Source organism: Callionymus lyra, chromosome 15 (assembly GCF_982586985.1).
Source record: "Callionymus lyra chromosome 15, fCalLyr1.hap1.1, whole genome shotgun sequence".
Taxonomy (NCBI): domain Eukaryota; kingdom Metazoa; phylum Chordata; class Actinopteri; order Syngnathiformes; family Callionymidae; genus Callionymus; species Callionymus lyra.
This window is the reverse complement of record NC_141832.1, coordinates 5,160,824-5,178,016: the sequence shown is the minus strand read 5'-3', so window position 1 is coordinate 5,178,016 and position 17,193 is coordinate 5,160,824. Positions and strand designations below refer to the sequence as shown.

Genomic DNA, 17,193 nt, shown 5'->3' with positions numbered 1-17,193 from the left:
GGCGTGATTTGAGGAGCAGGAGACACGAGAGAATTAATCGTGTCAAACAACACTTTGGGGTTTTTCTTATTTGCTGCTACCAGTTTTCTGATGTAATCAGATCTAGCAGTTTCTACCATCTCATTGTAAGAAGTCTTCAGATCCCTGAGGTGAAGTCTGTGCACCTCAAGTTTAGTGGACTTCCAGAGACGCTCAGTCTTTCGACAAAGTCTCTTCAGACTCAGGAGATCTTCATTTGTCCAAGGGCACCGTTTTTTCGAAGTTCGATTTAACAGGTGCCACTTGATCCAGTATTTCATCACAATGATCAGTGAAACAGTGAATCAAACTGTCCACGTCTGGGCAGTCAAAGGAAAGACGTTCAAACATAGCAGAAAAACTGTCTGCAGTATCGGCTGAGATGACACGTCTCTGAGACCTAACTTTCAAAGGCTTAGGGATGAAGTCCAGGTTAAACAAGACAAGAGAATGATCACTCAGATGGACATCATGTACAGATACATTAGAAATGTTCAGGCCAAGAGTAAAAACTAAGTGTAAAATGTGGCCGTTTTGATGAGTGGGTTCAGAAACATGTTGCTCAAAATTAAAGGCTTCTGTTAAAGTTAAAAGTTCTTTATCAGAACAAGATGTGACGTCATCAACATGAAGATTAAAGTCTCCAAGAATAAGAACAGATTCCATTTGAATAATGGAAGATAAGAAGTCACTGAAGTCTTTCAAGAACACCGCCGCAGGACCAGGCGGGCGGCAGATTGACACACAATAGAAAGGTCTTGTAGAACCAACCAAGGTCATCTGAGACTCAAAAGAAGTGAATTCTTTTGAAGCGAACAGCGGTCACGTGGGTACCAGCTGTCACTCACGTTCAACTCGGTAGTAAAAGCCGAATTAAAGAGTGGAAATGAAAAAATCTTACCAACTTTCGTTGAGGTCTGGACAGACGGCAGCGCTGACGTGTCGTCATGCTCTGCAGCGAGAGGAATGTCGATCAAACATCGATGACGTCCGAGTTGTTCCGAGCGATCGCGACTGCGCGTCTCATCTGGACCTGAACTCCAGACCAACTCGATCGCTTGTGGAAATCGTACCCGAGAGATCAAACGATATTCCACAGAGTCCAAGTCGATGAGAAGCGGAGCCGGAAACACGTTCACCGGACGTTGGAAACGGCCGCGATTATATTCCTCCATCGACTCTCTGATGTTGAAAAGAGCATCACGATCATAGATCATAGATGCTTGAGACATATCTTTAGTGATATGAGCATAACATCCGGACAAGTAGTCGTTAAAACGATTGTTTTTGTCAATTATTGCAGGAGCTTACGTTCAAGCAGCCGATCAAAGGCTCACCGGAAGACGATAAATAAAACATTAATGAATACCATATTATAATAGATAAAATAATAAAACAATAATGAATACCATATTATAATAGATAAATAAAATAATAATGAATACCATATTATAATAGATAAAATAATAAAACATTAATGAATACCATATTATAATAGATAAATAAAATAATAATGAATACCATATTTGTCAGGGTGCGGAAGGAAACCAAGGCGCAGAAAGTGTCTGGTTGTCAAACTTGACAGATTTATTGACAGCAGGCAGAGGGATCGTCACAGGTAGTCCAGGTAAAATACATCCGACAGGTACGAAATCCAGAAAACAGGTCAAGGGCACAGGCAGGCAGAGAAACGAGAAGACGTACCAGGGGTCAAAACCGGCGAAACAAAAACAATCTCGAATAGGGAGTCTAAAACGTGAAACACGAACTAGACGAACAGGGAGCGACAAGTGTGACCTACCGACAAAGACTGAGGGGGAGTGAGCAGACTATGAAGGCTGCCAGCAATCACTGGCAGCTGCAGGAAACAAGACAGGTGAAGACAATAACAATCAGCAGGGGGAGGGACCGGAAAGGGAACTCAGACACAGAAGGGAGCAGGTTTCAAAATAAAAACAGGAAACACCAAGAAAGACACACAAGACATAACAATATTATATTAGATTCATAAAATAATAAAACAATAATGAATACCATATTATAATAGATAAATAAAATAATAAAACAATGATGAATACCATATTATAATAGATAAATAAAACAATAATAAATACCATATTATAATAGATACATATAATAATAAAACAATAATGTATGCCATATTATAATATATAAATAAAATAATAAAACAATAATGAATACCATATTATAATAGATAAATAAAATAATAAAACAATGATGAATACCATATTATAATAGATAAATAAAATAATAAAACAATAATGAATACCATATTATAATATATAAATAAAACAATAATAAATACCATATTATAATAGATACATATAATAATAAAACAATAATGAATGCCATATTATAATATATAAATAAAATAATAAAACAATAATGAATACCATATTATAATAGATAAATAAAATAATAAAACAATGATGAATACCATATTATAATAGATAAATTAAATAATAAAACAATAATGAATACCATATTATAATATATAAATAAAACAATAATGAATACCATATTATAATAGATAAATAAAATAATAAAACAATAATGAATACCATATTATAATATATAAATAAAACAATAATGAATACCATATTATAATAGATAAATAAAATAATAAAACATAATGAATACCATATTATAATAGATAAATATAATAATAAAACAGTAATGAATACCATATTATAATAGATAAATAAAATAATAAAACAATAATGAATACCATATTATAATAGATAAATAAAATAATAAAACAGAAATGAATACCATATTATAATAGATAAATAAAATAATAAAACAATAATGAATACCATATTATAATAGATAAATAAAATAATAAAACAATAATGAATACCATATTATAATAAATAAATAAAATAATAAAACAATAATACGATAAAATCAATAATAATGATTGGCTATTTGAGTATTAATAAAACAACAATCATTAAAACAATAATAAATACTAAAATATAATCAAAATAACAAGATGAATATGTAAATAGTAATACAATAAAAGCAGTAATAACAAAAACAACAATAATTAAAAAACATTTTTTTCAATCGAAAAAGTAACAAGAAAAAAGAGCCAAGTTCATGTACTAGTGGATCAGGTGAAAACATATATTAATAAGACCAACAATTAACGTCTTAAGAGAATAATAATAATAAAAAAAAGTTAAGGTTTATCATTGAAAACGTTGAAAAAATGTCTAGAAAAATACGTGAAAAAGATGCAAATACTAAAGTTCAAGTCCCAGCAGACCATGTGACCACGAATAAATGTTGGAGAAATTGTGAGTTTCTGAAGTTTGAAGTCTGTAAAGGAATAACAATGTAACAAAATGTCTCTAAAAACGGGAGGAAAAAATGCTTAAAGACTAAAATGTTAATAGGCCAGAAAAAAACTCAACATTTTTTTTTCATTCAATAAAGTTGAAAAAAATGACTGAGAACTCAAGGAAATGTTAGCAGAATGAGAAGTTGTAAAAACCGGGAAAAAAACACATTTTTATAATCCAACGTTGTGACACAGCTTTCCTGGTGTGTACTGTTAGGGGTTTCTCTGTTCCGAGGAACACCGACCCCTCCCCAGTCTCGTACGTGGTGGTGGATAAGAAAGACAGACAGTATTGAGTTCAAGAGAAAAAATGCTTGTTTAGTGAATTATGCAAAAGTCAGAGATAAGAACTTACGTGATCATGGGCGCTAGCAAGCAGAGATATCTATCGCAGACGTCTTCGAATGCCAGAACGCAAAGGTCTCACAAAACGGTGGATCTTTATAGTAGAATATTCAGGTTAACGCCTCTAGTCAATTGTGAATGTAGGATTGGTCAGTAACTGTAAACACTTGATTCTAAGATGGCCGTCGCACGTGGTCGTAGTGGAAATTTACCAAAGGTTGTTGTTTTCTAGAGAGAGAAACTGTTCCCAGCGACTTGCTGGCCTGTTGTGTCTTTCAGTGTGAGTTCTCACACAGGTGTCCAGAGACTTGCTGGGAATCTGGGATTGTTTAATCTTTCTGTGTGTGTGACCTGACCTGTGGATGTGAACCTGAGTAGTTTGAGTTTAGTTTAAGTGAATGCAATGCAAGACAATGATTATTTAATATGAATTAAATATGTAAGATTATCAGTTAATCAAGTGACTATTTGAAATGTGTGTTAAATCTAGATGATTGATTACAGTAAAGTTGTCATTTCCTTACATTCCCCCTGATTGCATCATGAAATAATGATGCTTAAAACAAAGACAAGTCTGATTTCAAAATAATCGCGAATCTGATTATAAACTTAACATGCTAAACTATCATCCGTATAGTGCCACACAAAGATTACATTTGGTGAGAAAGCAACATAGTAAACACATATTCATGCGGAAAACTATTTGGGTGGACTGATCATGGCGAGGTTCAGCTCCAGTTAAGTCTTGCCACATCTGGAGACACCGGTGTATGTACTCTCCAGGTTCCTCCATTGGCTTCGGTGGCAGATTAGAAAGTTGTGAAGCAGAAGTGAAGCAGACAGGAAACTGTCGTCTGATAGCATTATACACAGCCACGCGGTGATACTTCGAAAGGATCGTCAGGATTGACGTCTTGAGTATTTGCTTCCTGTTCAATATTAGCTGCAGCCGTTGCGCCAGCAGCCCTGGAAGTGATGATGCGGAAATCTCTCATACACAGTTTGTCGCCCATAGTGTGATGTTCAATGCTACGAGTCCAAGGTGCACCTCCCTGAGAGATATTTCTTGTCGGATCCTGATTTGGCATTTCCTCAGTCAACTCTGTGTCTTGGAATTCGGCTTTCAACCACTTTCTCAGGTTTCGGTTTCTGTCATTAGTGCTAACCAAATCAAGCATCCCAGAAACCATGGTGACAAGTGGAGCTTGAATATCAGATATCATCTGATTGTTTATCTGAGGACATTGTTTTACCATTGTCTTTGATGTATTCAAATCTGTATCAAAATCTGTGACACAGTGGCGTGATAATGCAGCTTTAGCTTCTTCATAGGGGTCAGGATTTTGAGCAGCCATTGCAGAGGGTCTACAGGAATGAATGGGTGGAGCCACAGAAAATAATGTATTCTTTTTTTTTGGCCTCTGGAAAAACTGCTAATATCTATACTGACTCAGCATCATGCTGTCTATATTGATCTTCCTCATTGGAAGAGGACAGGGTTTGTTACAGCCACAGTGGCTCCAATTAAACATCTCTCTGAAATGAATGATCTTTTGATGGGTTTAGCATCACCACGTGAGGTTGCAGTATTGAAATGCAAAGGTCATCAATCAGGGACTTCTGTGGTTTCTAATGGTAATGCTGAAGCTGACAAGGCCGCTAAGCTAGCGGCTAGCTATCGTGCTAATTTGATGGTTGCTTTACCGGTCCTTCAGGGGGAGGTTTCTTCCGCCATTTCTGAAGAAACAGTTGAACAGTTGCAGTCTTCAGCCAGTCACGAAGAAAAATCTTTGTGGTTGAACAGAGGTGCTGTGAAAGTGGGTAAACTCTGGAGGCATAGTGATGGGAGACTTATTGCTCCAGCGGTTCTACTAACGAGTTTGTGGCAAGAGAGTCATCATCTTGGTCATGTTTCCAACAAGAAAATGATGTCGAAAATTGAAAGGTTCTGGTGGCATCCCTACTTGAATGATGTGGCTAAACTGACTGTTTTGGACTGTCAGGCATCAAAAGTCAAAAGTACAATCCTAGAGCTACCCTCAAAGTGGGGATGGGTTCATTTCCGCCCCCTAGTGGTCCATGGAAGGAGATTGTCATTGACTTCACAGACATGGGACTTGACAACAGGGTAAAAGGTTTGAGATACATACTGGTGTTTGTGGATGTGTTTTCTAGGTGGGTTGAGGCTGTTCACACTAGAACTGAATCGGCAGCGGAAGTGATTAAGTGGTTGATACCTAGGTTTGTCCTTCCTAGGCGCATTAGGTCTGATAATGGTACACACTTTTCTAACAAAGACTTGAAAACAGTGGAAGACTTCTTTGGCATCAAACATAGTTTTGGTTCTGAGTATCATCCTGCTTCGCAAGGTCTGGTTGAGTGAGCCAATGGGACACTCAAGAGGATGTTGGCAAAACAGTGTGTGGGGACTAAACTGGAGTGGCTTGATGCATTGCCATTAGCGATGATGGCAATGAGATCTTTCCCTAACGAGACTTTAGGTCTCTCCCCTCATGAGGTATTGACCGGAAGGTTGATGCCTGGACCTAGCACATCTGGTCCATTTAGAGAACCGGACGGTTCCCTTGAAGACATTAGAGTTGATCTTTCAGATTATATCTCTGCCTTGAATAAGATTGCACAAACTCTCACTCACCAGGTGCCGGAAATCCTTCAGAGGGACCTGGAGGAAGGAGATCTACAACTGAAGCCAGTGGATTGGATCTGGCAGAAACCCTTTAGGGTTCACTGGAGTCTTCCAAAGGGGAAGGGTCCGTTTGAAGTGTTGGAAGCCAAAACTCATTCCATTAAGGTTTTGAAGGAGGGAAAGCCCTCCAATTGGATACATCTCAGCCACTGTGCAAAAGCTGAGGATCCCAAAAGATCCCTCTCTGATATCAGATCTGACCTAAAAGCAATATGTCAGACAACAGCCGAAAGACTTGGCATCCCTTAAAGAGACCAAGAATGTTCAGAATTTTAACTAAAATAATAATTCTGATACTCATACTGGAAACAAATCTCTCCATCTCAGATACATTCACTAAGGCCACTGATTCTGCTACAGCCAAGATCAAAACAAAATCTGTAGTATTGGCCAAGCCCATGAATTTGTCTGCAAGACAAAAGCGTCAGGCCCCAAACTATCCTCCTATCTACAACACCAAGGAAGGAAAGGATCTGACATTTCAAATTGACCGAAACTGCCACGCTCTAGATTTATTGTATGGCGTTGTGTCTGACAGTACTATTCCTCCAATTTTTACTCCCATTAAGAATGATTACACATGTCTCAATAGGGTGGGATGGGTGAACGAGAGAATGCGTAATTATGGTTGGTTAACTGATAATTGGTGCCCTACTAATATTAATGTTACAACTTGGAATAATGCTACATCTTTGCCAGTCTGTAGAGCTGACCTGTTCTGGTATTGCGTTGGTCGTACCCTTCACAACATACTTAAGAAGAATTGGGAAGGGCAGTGCGCTCTTTTAAGATTAATGCTGCCGGTAACTATGATTGGCCCCGAACTATCCTCTGATTTGTTTGTTGATTGGAACCATTTAGATCCCTTAAATAACTACTTGAGCAAAAGACCAAGAAGGGCAGCTTTTGATGTAGATTTCGATCTTTCAGAAGGAGGTATCACTTACTATGACGCTATTGGGGTACCTAGGGGGGTGCCTGAAGAGTACAAAATGGCTAATGAGATACTATCAGGATTTGAGTCTATCTTTGTTTGGGTCACTGTCAATAAGAATATCAACAGAATCAATTTTCTCCATTTTTATATTCAGATGTTGCAGAATCTCACCCGGAATGCAATTCAAGGTTTAACCGATGAGCTTTACCAGAATTCTCTTATGACTTATCAGAATCGGCTTGCTTAAGACATGTTTCTTTCAGGATCAACTTTAAAATTCTGGTTCTTACTTTCAGAGCTATTCATGGTCAGGCTCCTCCTTACATCACTGATCTGATCCAGCCTTACACCCCAGCTCGGGCTCTGAGGTCTGTGGATCAGAATCTACTTATGGTTCCACGCACACGGTTCAGAACCAGAGGAGAGAAATATTTTCAGGCTGTTGCTCCTAAGCTTTGGAACAATCTTCCTCTCTCTTTGCGCTTGATGATCTACTGACTCCTTTAAGAAACATCTTAAGATGTTTCTATTTGTTCAGGCTTTTCCTTGATTTTCTGGAACTCCTGTTGTGTTATCAGTTTTATCTTGACCTTTAAAGTATATACTTTATTGAATATTGTTTTGATTGTTTAAGCGCTTTGTGACCCTGGTCTAGAAAAGCGCTATACAAATAAGAATTACTTACTTACTACTTACTTACTTACTGGCTAATAAAGGGGGTGTGTGTTAAATGTTTGGTGATTCTTGTTGCACGGTTCTGCCGAACAACACTGCTGAAGGGGGCTCTGTCCAGATTGCGTTGAATGGGTTAAGATTATTGGCGGAGAAAACAGCTCATGAATCAGGTATAAGCAATCCTGTGTCTGACTATCTGTCTGATCTATTTGGTAAATGGAAGGGGGTAATTATGTCTGTAGGTACTACCCTACTGACTGTTTTTGGAGTCCTAGCACTAGGTTGCTGCTGTGTCATTCCATTACTGAGAAAAATGATTGTTGGAATTCTGCTTTCAACCACTTTCTCAGGTTTCAGTTTCTGTCATTAGTGCTAACCAAATCAAGCATCCCAGAAACCATGGTGACAAGTGGATCTTGAATATCAGATATCAGTTGTTGTATTGTTTCTGCTTTGTCCAGAGAAGGCGATGCTGTTCATCTCTTTCCTATGTTTCAGGACGAGCTCAATGATGCACTGTTGACGGGGGAGTACGTCAACAACGCTTCACCAGACGAGCCGACATCCATGGTCGCTGAAAACGGGGCTGCTGCTTCCTTTTTACCTTAAGAAGTGGATACTGGCTCTATATCAATATATATTCTAACACAATCTTTATTTCAATATAGGCTTATTAGATTTTAGTCAGCTAGTGAATATGTTTGATTTGATTACTTAGCATTCAATTAATCTAGTGCATAATTACAGTAAAGTTGTCATTTCCTTACAGTACTGCAGTTGATACAAAACTCTGCAGCCAGAATTCCGAGCCGCTCCAGTCGTTAAAAGTTTCAACTCGTGAAGAAAAGTCAGTCTTTCATATTTTATTAAGTTCCATAAACATCAATAACTCTTCAGTTGTGATACAAAAAAATGAAAGTAACCAAGTCGACAGTTCTTTGTACAAACACACTGGAACCTTTCAGTCGCCGCCGTAGCTTATTACTGCACTCGGGTGGGAGGAGGCCCCGGGTCCGGGCCGCCCCCCCCTGCGGACTGTACAACAGCGGGAAAAACCCCCAAGAAAGTCTTTTGTCTGATTTCGCACACGGAGACGACGAGAAAAAAGGCAGATGGAAGTTTGGAGTCTTTTCTTCGAGGTAAACGGTTCTGACCCGCCGGGAGGTCCGGTCCCCGACAAGAAGGTCCCTACGAGAGTCGGACCGGTTGGCTACGAGTCTAAGACGCCGGAGACTTGTTGTTGTGTGACCTGGACGGGAGAGAGGGACAGTTGAGAACCCGGAGTCTGTCCCGCAGCACTCGGCAGCCATGTTGGATCGAGTCCCAGAGTTTGACCTTTGACCTTATCCGTCAACGCTCCCCCTCCAGAAGAGTTTGTGCTCACAAACAAACGTGTTTTTTTTTTTTTGAACCAAAACATTCGTCCTTCCAACCGAAGATGACAGTTGCCTTCATTTCCTTAATTCTTCTTTCTAAAATGTTTAACAACAGAAGTGGAACAAAAACCTCTGGAATATAAAACCTGATTAAAAGTTCCAGACTCGCTCGCGGAATAAAAGTCACTTTCTTAAAACCTCAAGCTTTTGGTCACATGGTCAAACACGCCAACATGGCTGCCGCGGGGGTCCTCGGCTCTGACGGACCCACTTGGTGTTTTTTAAGTGCTTATGAGTGTGAGGGAGGCGCAGCTAGAGACCAGAGGCCCCTCTAGGAGCCAGACAACCTGCAAGACACAAGAAGACGGATGGAGACGATCAGAGCTCATGCAGCAGCACAGACACATGAGTACGGACGTCCATCAGTGTCAAACCTAGTTTTTAATTCACCATTATTTAGATTAAAAACAAGTAAATTCAATTAAAGTGAGTTTTTATTTCTCATTTTAATTATTAAAAAACATTCAACTTTTTCCACATAGAGTTTGATGTTTATATTGAATTAAAACGACTAAATAATAAGAATATGTTGGTATAATAGAGTCTCATCGAACTTTCGGCCAATCATGCGACGCACAGACGATCACGTGACCGTTCGATCAAGTTGCTACATTTTATATTAAAATTAAAAGGCTAAAAATGAAATTAATTGAATTTAGAAAATGTAAGTTAATTAATATAAAAAAAGAAAAACTAATTAAAATAATTCATAAATAAAATAATTAAATACATGAAAAAAGTAAAATAAATCAAATTTGATTGAATTCAACCATTCAATGACACTGATACACTTCCATAAAATAGACCGACAGGAGGCGCTAGAATGTAACAAACACACGTGTGAAGTTTTAAAAACGGTTGAGGTCAAACATGATTTTAAAAAAAAAGAAAAAGATCATTAAAATCAAAATCTTTTTTTTTTTTTTCAAATGTTTTCTCCTCGTCAGACATTTTTAAAACCTGGTGAAAAACAACAAAGAGCACAGATGTCACATGACTGGTCATGTGACGCGTCGGCATGATCACGACCACACGCCTCACCTGCTGCCCTTGAAGCTCTTGAGCTTCTGCACGAAGAAGGCCTCCATCACTTCGGCGCAGTGGAAGAACGGCGTGTCGTTGGGGTTGTAGTAGCGACAGTTGTCGAACACTTTGGTGACGTCGGCGACAAACTCCGTCAACTTGCTGTAGTGACGCTTCTGCAGCTGAAGATCCATCGTGGAGAAGTCTGAGGGAGAGAGAGAGTGAGAGGTGGAGGGAGAGAGAGAGAGGTGGAGGGAGAGAGAGAGAGGTGGAGGGAGAGAGAGAGAGTGAGATGTGGAGGGAAAGAGAGAGAGAGAGAGAGGTGGAGGGAGAGAGAGAGAGAGGTGGAGGGAGAGAGAGAGAGAGAGGTGGAGGGAGAGAGAGTGAGAGGTGGAGGGAGAGAGAGAGAGAGAGGTGGAGGGAGAGAGAGTGAGAGGTGGAGGGAGAGAGTGAGAGGTGGAGGGAGAGAGTGAGAGAGGTGGAGGGAGAGAGAGAGAGGTGGAGGGAGAGAGAGAGAGGTGGAGGGAGAGAGAGAGAGAGAGAGAGAGGTGGAGGGAGAGAGAGAGAGGTGGAGGGAGAGAGAGAGTGAGATGTGGAGGGAAAGAGAGAGAGAGAGAGGTGGAGGGAGAGAGAGAGAGAGAGAGGTGGAGGGAGAGAGAGAGAGAGAGAGGTGGAGGGAGAGAGAGAGTGAGGTGGAGGGAGAGAGAGAGAGAGGTGGAGAGAGAGAGAGAGAGAGAGAGGTGGAGGGAGAGAGAGAGAGGTGGAGGGAGAGAGAGAGAGGTGGAGGGAGAGAGAGAGAGAGAGGTGGAGGGAGAGAGAGAGAGAGAGGTGGAGGGAGAGAGAGAGTGAGATGTGGAGGGAAAGAGAGAGAGGTGGAGGGAGAGAGAGAGTGAGATGTGGAGGGAAAGAGAGAGAGAGAGAGGTGGAGGGAGAGAGAGAGAGAGAGGTGGAGGGAGAGAGAGAGTGAGAGGTGGAGGGAGAGAGAGAGAGAGGTGGAGAGAGAGAGAGAGTGAGAGGGAGAGAGAGAGTGAGAGGTGGAGGGAGAGAGAGAGTGAGAGGTGGAGAGAGAGAGAGGTGGAGAGAGAGAGAGAGTGAGAGGTAGAGGGAGAGCGAGAGTGAGAGGTGGAGGGAGAGAGAGAGAGTGAGAGTGAGAGGTAGAGGGAGAGAGAGAGTGAGAGGTGGAGAGAGAGAGAGAGTGAGAGGTAGAGGGAGAGAGAGAGTGAGAGGTGGAGGGAGAGAGAGAGAGTGAGAGTGAGAGGTCGAGGGAGAGAGAGAGAGAGATGGAGGGTCTCACCCATGGGCTCCTTGATCACACGATAGTAGTCCGGGGCGTCGTGAGGGTCCACAGGTTCCAGGAAGGGCCAGGCCATTTTGTGAGACTGGAAAAGACAATTGACATGAAAATCCTCCTAACAGGGTCCGCAGTGGTCAGTAGCTCAGGCGCCGACATGCTAGCAGTGTGGTCATAATGTTATGGCCCACCTGCAGAGAGCGTAGTATTCTCTTCAGACCCTCGTAGTCCTTGTCGGTGAGCGGCGTGAGGACGGTCATGGCGTCCTCGGTGGACTGGCACTGCGGGCACACGTACACGTCGATGTGCGTGGCCTCGCTCTGCAGGATGCCCACGCAGCGCCCGTGGTACCAGTTCTGGCAGCGGTCGCAGCCGATGTAGAACCTGAGGACGGAGGCGAGAGACGTCACTCAGGGTGACTCGTGTGGACCCGGGGTCCGAGGACCTTACTGGGACTCGTCGTAGGGCGTCCTGCAGATGCAGTAGAGCTCCTCGCCGCCGCCCTCTTGTGCTCGCCGGCAGTCGTTGCACACAAAGTCCTCCAGCTTCTTGGCCTCCTTCTCCGTGATGCCCACGCAGGCGCCGTGGAACCAGTTGGAGCAGAGGTCGCAGCCGATGTAGAACCTGGAGGGACAGTCGCGTCATTTTCAACTTCTCGTCAGTGAGACACGTCATGTGACACGTCGACGCACGTTTAAAAATTAACGGTAAACTAGTAAAAAAGTTGTCAAGTTGAGAGACAAATGGACAAATAAGGAATTAAATGACAGACTGACCTCAGTCACTCAAGTACTGACTCAACCCTGGAACCTTATCATCAACAATCACCAGAGTTTCAGTTTTGTCCACATTTAGCTTCAAAGTGTTTTCACTCATTGTTTGATTTCTAGCAAACAATTGACCAAGTTCAGCCTCTGGGGCTCAGTTGGATCAACAGAGCAGTAGAGCTGGATGTCATCAGCAAACATGTGATAAGAAACATCAGGACTGCATGATGTTACTCAGAGGAATCAAGTACAGCAAAAACAATAAAGGACCCAGAACAGAACCTTGAGGGACTCCACACAAAAGATGATTCAGACCTCATTTGACTGACAGGTACACTGAAACTGCCCAGAAAGGTAAGATGAGAACCACAGAACCATTGTAACACAGACCCAGACAGTCTTCATCCCTCAGTCTTCTCAGCAGGATCTGGTTCAACTGTGTCAATGGCTGACGACAGATCCAACAAAACCAGAACCTCATGGTGTCACTGGACACTTTCAGTCAGACTGTCTCCGTAGAAGCCAGACTGAAACTTCTCATGAATGTCGCTCTGATCCAGGAACAGCTGCTCAGAAACCACCTTCTCCAAGATCTTGGACAAGAATGAAGCTTAGATATAGACCTGAAGTTACTGAGGTCAGTCGGGTCTGAGCCTGTTTTTTTGAGTAAAGGCTCCACAATGGTTTAAATGTGGGACGGGAGCGTCAACCATGTTGGTAACTCAGGTGTCAATTACATCAAATACTTGAAGGGCCTACACAGAAGGACATCGGATGAGCAAGAGGAGGGTTTCATCTTCTTCACTAGTGCCGAAATCATAGAGTTGCACTGTTAAAGGAGGACCACAAGGTGGAGACAGGCTCAGTGACAGCAGGATTTTCTCTTCAATCAATTTCGATCAATTTGATTTTGTCAGATAAAAATCTCAACAATCCATTGCCGCCAGCTTCACAGAATTGAATCGTCAAACTTTATTTTTTCGTTTTTAAATGATCTCATTGTATTTTATTTTTATTCGATGGCGTCATCACCACAAACTATTTTTGTGTTGTGTTTGTAAACGCTGGTATCAAGCATGTACTGAGACATAGTCAAGTACTATTTTGACGTCACAGAGGCCCAGAACTCCGGGGTCTGATCCACGAGTGTAAATAATGCTAACGCTAATGCTAACGCTAATGCTGATGTCAACACTAAAAGGATCTGGTGTCGATAACGCTGGACTCACTTGGACTCGTCGTAGGGCGTCTTGCAGACACAGTAGAGTTTGTTGTCTTTGTGATCTTTGGACGCCGACGTCAGCTTCTTCTTCTTCTTGTGTTTGGGCAGACCGGGGTCTCTGTCGGGGTCTCTGTCCCGGTGCTGCCGCTCCTTCTCCTTGTGTCGCTCCTTCTCCTTGTGTCGCTCCTTCTCCTTGAGTCGCTCCTTCTCCTTGAGTCGCTCCTTCTCCGGCTCCTTGTCTCGCTCCCGGACCCGGTCCTTGTCTCGCTCTCGCTTCTTGTCTTTGTCGTGGTGCTTCTCCCGCTCTCGGTGCCGCTCCCTGTCCTCCTCCCTCTTCCTCTTGTGGGAGGAGGAGGAGGAGGAGGAGGTGGGGAGGAGGCTGTGTGAAGGCGGGTGAGGGTGGAGGGACGAGGACTTGGGCGTGGTGGTCTTCAGGGTGGCGGCTGCCGCCTGAGCGATGGCCGTGCGAGCCTTCTCCTTCTCCTTCTGCAGGCGGGTGATGTCGCGCCGCAGCTCCTCCTGGCGGGGACGCGAGGGTGAGTGAATGGAACCGAGGACACCGAGGACCGCGACGCTCACCTGGACTTGCAGTTGCAGCTCCTTGTCCAGCAGGGCTCGCTTCTTGAGGATCTCGGACTTGAGCGTCTCCTTGTGCTTGTAGAGCAGCGCGGTGAGTTTGGTGGCGTTCTGCCGCGAGCGCTTCTGCTCCGACACCTCCTCCTTCCGGCGCCGCTTCGCCGCCTGCTTCTCGTCCTTCTCGATCTTGTCCAGCAGGAACTTCATCACCTGGTTACAAACCATCATCCTGCGGCAGAGACTCGGTTAGAGATCAACTGTGTCGTCAGTCTCGTTGTATAAACAAAGCAGGGCGTGATTACAGCTGGAGGAGTGAAGCCATTATTACGTCATAATGGACTCTCGTAACCTCTCGTTCGCCCAGATTTCAGAGCAACTTTATAAAGTAATACATTGAAAACATGGACATGATGAACTTACTGCTAACTAGATGCTAAAAACAACATTTAAATAAAAGTATACAAATTTCATAATTTGAAATATTAGATTAAATCAACATAATATTCTGATGACACTGATGAATCTCACACTATTTTATAAATGAGAGAGAATCCGACCTGTGGTTCTCCTCGCGCTCAGCAGCAGCAAGACTCTTCTTCTGCCTCAGCAGCTCAGCTGCCGGACTCTTCGGCGCCACCTGCAGACGGAGATGAGAAGTGTCTCCTCGGGTTGATTGGATCTCAGCGAAGACTCTCTCTCACCTGTTTCTGGGCTCCGTCGGCAGAACCGGCTTTCTGTAGGACCCGGTCCTTCTGATCCCTTTTTGTATCCGGTTGCTTCTTCTTCTTTGGTGGTTGTTGATGCTGTAGTTGTTGTAGCTGTTGCTGCTGCTGCTGCTGTTGCTGCTGCATCCTCTGGATCTGTTCCTGGACTCCTGCTGGCGCCTGTATCGTCACCATGTTCTGGATCTGGTGCGTCTGGATCGGACCGCCCGTCTGCTGGATCTGGATAGGCAGCTGCAGTTTGATCTGCTGGGGAATGGACCCGCCCTGCTGCTGCTGCGCCTGGAGCTGGGCCTGGATCTGAGCAGCCATGTGGGCGGGCAGGGCAGACAGCAGCTGGACCGGCTGCTGGATGCCCGGGACCGTGATGAGTTGGTGTCTGATGGGGGACTGGACCTGAATCTGGGGTTGTGCCTGGACTGGAGTCTGGCCCTGAGGCTGGAACTGGACCTGGAGCTTGGCCTGGACTTGAGGCGGTGTTTGGACCTGCAGCTGCTGCTGAGTCGTCGGCGGAGACTGGACCTGAAAGTGAGGCTGACTCTGGACCTGGATCTGGCCCTGCTGTGGAGTGTGAGGGGGGTTCTGTTGCTGAAACTGGACCTGAACTTGGGCTAACTGGGTCTGGGGCTGAATGGGAACCGGGTGCTGGTTCTGCACTTGTGTCTTGAGCTGACCTGGAACCTGTGAGTGGATCTGAGGATGGACCTGTCCCGGGTTTTGGACCTGGGACTGGGTCTGGAACCGTATGTGAGGTTGAATGTGAGCGAGGGTCTGGACCTGTGTCGTGGGCTGGGCTTGCTGGAACTGAACTCGGATCTGGGGGTGGACCTGTGTCTGGTTCTGGATCTGAGCGTGTGGCATCTGCTGCAGCTGCCCAAAGTTTTGAACCTGGATCTGGGCCCTGATCTGGGTTTGAGGCAGGGGGAGCGGATGAGGTTGCAGGGGGGCTGTGGTGGGTTTGACCGATGTGAGCACTGTGGACACAGGAAGTCCGGTCATGTGGACCTGCACCGCCGAGACCGGCAGGTGAGACAGCTGCGGGATGGAACCAGAACCTGGATTCTGAAACTGTGCCTGAGACTGAGGGCAGAGGAGAGTCTGAGTGGGGTCGGAGTTGGGCGCGGGTCCGCTTGGCTGGATCAGTGCTGCCACCTGCTGGGGTGACCGAAGCGGTGACAGGGAAGGGTTCCGAGTGCCCGACTGGTCCAGGAGAGCTGAGCGAGAGAACAGAGAATATTGTTACGAACTACCGACTTCATTTCGCTCATTCTTAGCTTGATTACTCATGTCTGAGAAGATAAACTTTATTGAGGCAACATTTACATTTTTCTACACGTGTAGTCGAGGCCTGTAACCATCGTGTAACCAGTAACCCTCAGTTTCGCTATATAACCAGATGATTCTGTCTCCGTTCAAACACCTCCTAAACCCATCACAGCAAATCCCTTCCATTAGTTATCAGACCCAAGATATTTATTCTAGTAGAAACACTTCAAAAACTCAATCATAGCCAACATAAAATAACTTACATTACCATATTTCTTGGCTATTAACCTAAAATAAACTAAATAAATCAACATTAAACTAGTTTGACCTCAAACTGATTTTATGTGGTTTACTCCGAGAGTCATATCGTAGCTAAACTCCTGGTTTTGTAGTATAACAGCACTCTGTAGTATTGCTTCGGAACGTTTTGTAGTATAACAGCACTCTGTAGCATTGCTCCGGAGAGTTTTGTAGTATTACACTACTCTGGAGTATTTTCCTGGAAAGTTTTTTAGTATTACAGCGCACTGTAGTATTGCTCCTGAAAGTTTTGTAGTATTACAGCGCTCTGTAGTATTTCCCTGGATAGTTTTGTAGTATTACAGCGCTCTGTAGTATTGCCCCGAAAAGTTTTGTAGTATTACAGCGCTCTGTAGTATTTCCCTGGATAGTTTTGTAGTATTACAGCGCTCTGTAGTATTGCCCCGAAAAGTTTTGTAGTATTACAGCGCTCTGTAGTATTGCCCCGAAAAGTTTTGTAGTATTACAGCGCTCTGTAGTATTGCTCCGAAAAGTTTTGTAGTATTACAGCGCTCTGTAGTATTGCTCCGGAAAGTTTTGT

General features: G+C 43.5%; 1 protein-coding gene across 4 annotated transcripts in view; it reads right to left on the bottom strand.

Moving 5' to 3' along the window:
• Nucleotides 1–8,897: 8,897 nt before the first annotated feature.
• LOC148064593 (nucleosome-remodeling factor subunit BPTF-like) overlaps nucleotides 8,898–17,193 on the bottom strand; it is a 29,816-nt gene continuing 21,520 nt past the window's right edge. For all 4 annotated transcript variants that reach the window (XM_087809940.1, XM_087809942.1, XM_087809943.1 and 1 more), the window contains 9 exons: nucleotides 15,066–16,300; nucleotides 14,922–15,001; nucleotides 14,368–14,593; nucleotides 13,796–14,307; nucleotides 12,250–12,423; nucleotides 11,991–12,183; nucleotides 11,803–11,887; nucleotides 10,527–10,713; nucleotides 8,898–9,772 (listed from right to left, as the gene is read on the bottom strand). In XM_087809940.1, coding sequence (XP_087666066.1) covers nucleotides 9,757–9,772; nucleotides 10,527–10,713; nucleotides 11,803–11,887; nucleotides 11,991–12,183; nucleotides 12,250–12,423; nucleotides 13,796–14,307; nucleotides 14,368–14,593; nucleotides 14,922–15,001; nucleotides 15,066–16,300 — 2,708 coding nt within the window. In that variant the 3' untranslated portion in view covers nucleotides 8,898–9,756. The remainder of the gene's footprint in view (nucleotides 9,773–10,526; nucleotides 10,714–11,802; nucleotides 11,888–11,990; nucleotides 12,184–12,249; nucleotides 12,424–13,795; nucleotides 14,308–14,367; nucleotides 14,594–14,921; nucleotides 15,002–15,065; nucleotides 16,301–17,193) is intronic.